The sequence below is a fragment of the Nematolebias whitei genome, chromosome 13, assembly GCF_014905685.2.
Source record: "Nematolebias whitei isolate Nwh7 chromosome 13, NemWhi1, whole genome shotgun sequence".
Classification (NCBI taxonomy): domain Eukaryota; kingdom Metazoa; phylum Chordata; class Actinopteri; order Cyprinodontiformes; family Rivulidae; genus Nematolebias; species Nematolebias whitei.
In genome coordinates this window covers 42,098,514-42,106,552 of record NC_056510.1, presented here as the reverse complement: position 1 = coordinate 42,106,552, position 8,039 = coordinate 42,098,514, and the positions used below count along the sequence as shown (strand labels likewise).

General features: G+C 38.8%; 1 protein-coding gene across 1 annotated transcript in view; it reads left to right on the top strand.

Moving 5' to 3' along the window:
• Window positions 1–8,039, top strand: part of LOC119419334 (GDP-Man:Man(3)GlcNAc(2)-PP-Dol alpha-1,2-mannosyltransferase) — a 14,338-nt gene that overhangs the window by 4,949 nt on the left and 1,350 nt on the right. The window contains exon 5 of the mRNA XM_037686641.1: window positions 5,998–6,635. Within this exon, the coding sequence (XP_037542569.1) occupies window positions 5,998–6,635 (638 nt within the window). The remainder of the gene's footprint in view (window positions 1–5,997; window positions 6,636–8,039) is intronic.

Genomic DNA, 8,039 nt, shown 5'->3' with positions numbered 1-8,039 from the left:
GCAGGAAGTGGAGTACAGCGCAGGGCAGGAAGTGGAGTACAGCGCAGAACAAACAAACGAGCATTTCTCTTAGGTCATACGAAGCCGCCAGCTGCCTTGTGCGATAAACAACATTCTCCATGGTCTTCTGCTTCACCACGAGGTGAGATCTTGCATGGAGCCCCAGTCCGATGGAGGTTGACAGTCATGTTTATCTTCTTCCATTTTGTAATAATTGTTCCAACAGTTGATCTTTTTTCACCAAGCTGCTTGTAATTGCCCCCTAGCTCTTTCCAGCCTTGTGGAGGTCTACAATTTAGTCTCTGGTGTCTTTGGACAGCTCTTTGGTCTTAGCCATGTTAGTAGTTGGAGTCTTACTGACTGTGTGGGGTGGACAGGTGTCTTTATGCAGCTAACCACCTCAAACAGCTGCTTCTAATTTAGAATAATAAGTGGAGGTGAACTTTTTAGAGGTGGACTAAGGATTGGTAGACACGACTCAGTAGGGTTTCAGACTCCGAGGCAGAGGAGGAGGCTGGGTAGCCGGACTCAGGATCGGGTCGGAGGAAGCTGTTGGGCGCAGAATTTAAAACATTTTTTGACGGATTATCGATATTTAACAATTTTTTGGACTTTGAAACAGGAGGAAATTGGCATAAACTGGTATGTGAATGGTTCGGATGGAAAAACAGGTAGGAGACGAGGCAGACATGGATGTTGAGGGGTGGACACCGGGAGGGAGAGGACGCGGAAGAAATAAAATGGAGGATGGGACAAATGACAGCCAGAGCAATAAAAGGGAGTTGAAAGGGAGCAGCTCTGATGTAGAAAGGGTAGTAAGAAGAAAAGTAGTGAGGGATGAATTTAAAATAATATTAAACTAAAAAATGAGGAAGGGCAGGGTAACATAAGCCCCACTTTGATATCAAAAGAAATAAAAAATAAAGTTGGGGATGTAGAAATGGTGAAGGTGTTAAGAGATGGAAATTTATTAGTATCATGTAAAACTGAAGAACAAAAAATAAGGCTTTGCACGTCGAGAACATCTGTAAAAGAATGGTCATGGAAAGAAAGATAATGGGAGAAAACAAAACGGTTCGCGGAGTTATTTACGGGATCCCAGTGGATGAAGATTTAGATCAAATAAAAAAGAACATTGTTGGTGCACAAGTAAACAACTTGAAGAGACTATCAAGAACTGTTAATGGGGAAAGAGTAGGAAGTTTATCAATTATGATTGAGTTTGATGAGACAACCTTACCAGCAAACATAAAAATAGGTTATTTGAATTTTCAAGTTAGGCCTTACATCCCACCACCACTCCGCTGCTACAAGTGCCAGAGATATGGACACATTGCAGTAGCGTGCAAAGGTAAACAGAGGTGTCCAAAGTGTGGAGAAGATCACAGAATAGAAGAATGTAATGAAGAAAAGGAGAAGTGTTGCAACTGTGGAGGACAACATAGTTACATATGGAGGGTGTGAAGTGAGGAAAACAGCAAAAGAAATCCAACAGGTGAAAATAAGTAAAAACACCACATATGCAGAGGCAGTCAAAAGTGTCAAAGAACAAAAGACAAGAGCGACAGGACAAACAGAACCAGAACCCACAACAAAGTACCAGTAAACAGCAAACAGAGGAAAACATCACAATGCCAGTTGAAAACCTGATATTATTCATAGCATATGTCATAAACTGCACTGACCAGGCCAAACATGAAACAGAGAAAATTAAAATAATTGTGAGAGGAGCTGAAAAATGTTTGGGGTTCAAAGAGGGATCTTGGGAAAACATTAACAAAAGGTTGGAAGCTGATGGAAGACCAGGAACACCAGGTGACAATATATGATTATATTACAATGGAATGCTAGAAGTTTAATTGCTAATGGACAGGAACTTAAAGGTTATATTAACGGACTTGATGAAAAACCAGAAATCATATGCATACAAGAGACGTGGTTAAAATCACATTTGGAGTTTGTTATCAAAGGATATAATAGCATAAGAAGAGATAGAAAGGAAGGAAATGGAGGAGGATGTGGAACATTCATAAAACAGGGAATTCAATATCAGATATTAAAAAAAGGAATGGAATTAGAATATATAATAGTGGAAATATGGGGAGAAGAAGGAAAGTATAAGATAATAAATGTCTATAACCCATGCAGAGCACTGTCACTTGAGGTGATGGAGGAGGTGTTACAATACGTGGATGGGAAAGTGTTGTGGTGTGGGGACTTTAATGCACATAGTACTTTTTGGGAGGAAAGTAATGATAGAAATGGACAAATAATGGAAGAAGTGATGGAAACTAAAAACCTTGTATGTATTAATGATGGGAGGGGAACAAGAATAAATGTTAGAACAAGAGCGGAGTCAGCAATTGATCTTACATTTGTATCTAATTCATTAGCTGGAGTTTGTATGTGGGACGTTTATAAAAGCACAGTAATGGGTAGTGATCATTATCCTATAAAAATTTCAATAGGCATAAAACCAGAGCAGAACACAGTAGAAGGAAATAGAAAGTTGCTATTTAATAAAGCAGACTGGAACAAATTCAAATATATTACTGATGGAGAGCTACAGAAAATTGATCTGTCAACAGACAGTAATAAAGTTAATGTTTGTATATGCAAGATTATACAGGAAGCTACAGAACAGTCAATAAAAAAGGTGGAAGAACGAGCGAAAAGAAGATAGTACCTTGGTGGACAAATGAATGTAACAAAGCCATAAAGACAAGAAATAAAGCATTTAAAGCACTAAAAAGAAATCCTAGTTATCAGAACTTCATCGAATATAAAAGAAAACAAGCAATGGTAAGAAAAATCATCAAGAATGCAAAGAGGGAATATTGGAGAAACTTTTGTAATACTATTGGAAAAGAAACAAAAATTGAAAAAATCTGGAAAATGATCAAAAGAATGAATGGCATCAAAAAGAATATGGATATCCAGGATTAAATGTAGATGGCACAGCAGTAGTAAACGATAAAGAAAAAGCTGAAATAATAGCAACAACATTTAGTAAAATTCATAGTTCCAATAATATTAGTAATGAAGGAAAGAGAGGGAGGGAAACTACAAAGTTAAAATACAAAGATTTAATTAAGAATATGGAAGAAACTGATAATTTATTGAACGAACCTTTTCAAAAAGCAGAACTGAGTCGAGCACTCAGGAAAACCAAACAAACAGCACCTGGAAAAGATCAGATATGGTTCACCATGATAGACCACCTTAGTGAAAAATCCAAAGAAATAATTTTAGAACTATACAACAAAGTGTGGGAAGAGGGGGAGCTACCACAAAGCTGGAAAGAATCAGTCATCGTACCAACAGCAAAACCAGGAAAGGATCATACAAAGCCGGAAAATTACTGACCAATAGCATTAACATCAAATATATGTCAAATAATGGAAAAATGATCAATGATAGACTAACGTATTATATGAACAGTAAGGGATACATATCTAAATATCAAAGTGGTTTTAGAAAAGGAAGAACACTAATGAGGCAACATTACAATTAGAACACGAGCTCAGGAGAGCACAGATAAATAAAGAAAGTGTGGTGGCCGTATTCTTCGACATAGAAAAGGCGTACGATATGTTATGGGCTGAAGGATTATTAATTAAAATGTACAAACTAGGAATTAATGGAAGAATGTTCAGATGGATACAAAACTTTTTAACAAAAAGATCGATACAAGTAAGAATACAACAAGAATATTCAAATAAATACTTTGTGGAAAACGGAACACCACAGGGAAGTATTATAAGTCCATTACTATTTTCTATAATGATAAATGATATTTTTACAGAGATTGAGAAGGGGGTGGAATGTTCGTTATTTGCAGATGATGGAACCATTTGGAAAAGAGGGAAAAATATAAAATTCACTGTGAAGAAAATACAAGAGGCGATATTAAAAACTGAGAAATGGGCAAATGATTGGAGATTCAAATTTTCAGTAGATAAAACAAAAGTAATGATATTTACACAGAAAAGAGTCACCGAAGAGATTAAATTGAAATTATATAATCAAGAACTAGAACAAGTTAAGTGTATAAAATATTTGGGTATATGGTTTGATGAGAAAATCATATGGAATGTTCATATACAAAAGATTATTGATAAATGTAAAAAAGTCTTAAACATTATGAGATGCTTAGCTGGGAATGAATGGGGTGCAGATAGAACGGCATTAAAACAAATATATACGGGACTTATCAGATCAAATATGGATTATGGTTGTGTAATTTATGGATCAGCAGCAAAAACACATTTGGAGAAACTGGACAAAATACAACACCAAGCATTAAGACTGTGTACAGGAGCATTCAAAACCACCCCAGCAGCAGCACTTGGAGTAGAAATGGGAGAAATGCCGTTAGCAATAAGACGAGAACAATTAGCAATAAACTACTGGATCAATCTTAAAGGAAATAACCCGGAACACCCAACATTAGATATTTTAAAACCACGCTGGGAGACGGAGAAGAAAGAGACAAGAAGTTTTGGATGGACAATAGACCAGAAAACAAAAGAAATGCAAATAGACAACTTAGACATCAGCCCAGTAGTACCAGTACCAACAATACCACCATGGCTTCTTCCAAATGCATCAGTTGACTTGACACTCATGGACAAGAAAAAAGACAGAACATTTATTTTTAACTCGTATACAGTACAGGACCATATCAATAACTACTATAACTATATACAGATTTATACAGATGCATCAAAAACATCAGAGAAAGTAGGAGTGTCATATTTAAAATACCAGAATTCAACATAGAAGTAAGGAAAAGAATCACAAATGAAGTATCCGTGTACACAGGGGAGATGTTGGCAGTGCAGTGGGTAGAAGACACAAGACCGTTAAAAACAATCATCTGTTCAGACTCGAGCTCAACACTCATCAGTTTGAAAAATAGTCATTCAGATAGCCGACCGGACATTTTACTAGAACTACAACAAACATTATTCAGAATACAAATGATGGGACTGACGGTGATATTTTTATGGACACCAGCACATCTAGGGGTTAGAGGGAATGAAGCAGCAGACAGGGCAGCAAAAGATCAAATCAATTTTACAATATCCATCAGTAAATCAGAAGTAAGAACCATAGTGAAACAAAAACTAAAGGAAAAATGGCAAAAACAGTGGGAGAAGAGCACAAAGGAAGATGGTACTACAGAATTCAGAGACAAGTGGGAGAAATGAGAACAGGAGGGAGGAACAGAAGAGAAGAAGACTAATAACCAGATTAAGATTTGGACATACAGGACTTAACAACACACTACACAAGATTCAGAAACATGATACAGGACAATGTGAACACTGTGGACAGGAGGAAACAATAGAACATGTCATTTTGGTCTGTCAGAAATATGAACATCACAGAAGGTGTATGATAGAACAATTAGGAAAAATCAAAAGAAACATTTAGTATAATAAATATATTGCAAAAGGAAATAAGAAGTAAAAGTATTCAAATCAATATACATTTTTTCAAAAACACAAAATTAGATAAGAGAATGTAAACATACAGACAAAGCTGTTTTGATCCACACTCCACACCAGTAGGTGGCGGTAATGCACACCTTCTGTTGTTTGCCAACCGCCATAAAATCCCATGAAGAAGAAGAAGAGATGGACTATCAGGTCTTTGAGGACCAGAACTGTTGCTGATTGACAGGTGTTCAAATACTTATTTGCAGCAGTAACACACAAATAAATGATAAATAAATCATACATTGTGATTTCTGGATTATTTCTTTGGATTATGTCTCTCACAGTGGACATGCACCTAAGATGAACATTCCAGACCCTCCTTGATTTCTCAGTGGGAGAACTTTTAAAGTCGCAGGAGTTCAAATACTGATGTTCCTCACTGTACTTTGCATCCATTCAATAATCTGAGTGTTTTGTAGAGTAACTATACACCTCCTTTCCACATCTTTTGGGAGTTTGCTTTAACCTTCAGATGTTTTTTCCATCATTTCAGATTCAACAATGCTGATTTCATCTCCAAAAACCCGGTCCTGAGTGCTGTGAAGGTTCTGTACTACTGCTGCTTTGCTCTGCTCTATGGCCTCGCCGGCTCCTGCAGTGACGTCATCATGGTGAACTCCACCTGGACGCTGGGACACATCCTGGCTCTGTGGCGCTCCCCGAGCTGCACCAGCATCGTCTACCCACCCTGCGATGTCCAAGCCTTCCTCGACATCCCGCTTGAGGAGGAGGATGAAGACGAGGTGGATGAAGGCTGGGAGGAGCTCGGACGAGAGCTGGGCAGGGAAGAGGAAGGCGGAGGTGGAGACAGGAAGTGCCATTCCATCGTGTCTGTGGGTCAGTTCAGGCCGGAGAAAGACCACAAACTGCAGATTGGAGCATTTCACAAACTCCTAGACAGAAAAGGGGAGGGGCCTGGGGGCCGGGAGTCTCTGCGGCTGATCCTGATCGGTGGCTGCAGGAACCAGGAAGATGAGGAGAGGGTTCTGATGCTGCGAGGACTCTGTCAGGAACTCGGGCTGTCAGACCGCGTCGACTTTAAACTCAACATCCCGTTTGAGGAGCTCAAGAGGGAGCTGGTGAATGCCACCATCGGGCTGCACACCATGTGGAACGAGCACTTTGGTATAGGTGAGGACACGTTGTTAATTTCACACACCAAGTGTGTGCTTGTTACACCTGCACGTGCATTTTATTCTTCAGTTCTCATCGTCACTGAAGGCAAAGCTGCAGTGTGGTTTTGCTTGTTTGTCTTTTAGCAAAATATTTCATGAAACACTGAAGAAACGTTAATGAAATGTTCAGAAATAATCATGGGACACACTTCATTAGCTTATTTAAGCTAGCTGCTACATCTCATCAACCTGAAGCAGCAACACATGTCTGTGATGTAGGTACATTTACTGATATTCATCTACGTTTGGTGGATCAGAGTCATTTACTCTGCGTACTCTGAGCGATACGACATCTTTAAAAACCTCACAATCATTTTGCATAACATTATTTGAAGATTAGATCAAAACAAGACTCCACCTCCATCCATCCCCTCTGATCATAAGATGGTCTTTAAAACTCTGGCATGAAAGGAAAGAGGTGATGTGCATCCCTTCAAGGAATGCTACGCCTTTATTTTAGGTTGTGACACAAATTGTTGAGTTGCAATGAAGACAATAAGTAACAGATAATTACTAATACTGATTAATATTAATATCAATATTGAGACAACACACACAGTAGTCCCTCGCTACTTCGCAGTTTGACTTTCGCGGACTCGCTCCTGCGGTTTTTCAAAGTAAGATTGGACATGACACACAATTGGCTGACTGATGGATGAGCCATACAAGTGGCATGGATTGTTTATTTAAAATTCATTCAACCTTTATTTAGACATGTTAGTCCCATTGAGCCTCGAGGACTCGTTTACAAGAGAGACCTGATGTCAACAAAGAAAGATGACAACAATGGACAACAGCAACAACAATAAACGGTTATAAAAAGTCATACTCCAGTTTTTTATTTTTTTTACAAATAGGATGGCTAAAAGAAAAATGTAACAAAAAACAGCTAGATTCTAAGGCGAACGTAGAAAACTAAAAACAGGAACATGTCTGCATTGGTCCCTGCCAGGAGTCCAACAGATTCTTAAAGACACTTAGAGAGGTCAAGGTCGAGAGCTTCAAATCTTTTTGTAAGATATTCCAGGAAACAGGAGCGGAGTAGGAGAAGGTCCTTTTGCCTAGTTCAGTCCGCACTGAGGGAACACTGCAGGTAATAATGTCCTGAGAGCGCACGCTGTAGCTGCACTCATGCAGAGACATGTAGGAGGAGATGTATGAAGGCAGCAGACCAAGAAGTGATTTAAAGATGAAAATGTACCAGTGAGAGAGTCTGCGTGAAGTTAATGATGTCCAGTTAACCAGTGAATACTGGGTGCAGTGGTGGGTACGATAATCACAGCCAGTTATGAATCTTAGTGCACCATGATAGACAGCATCCAACATCTGCAGCATCCAACATCTGCAGCATCCAACATCT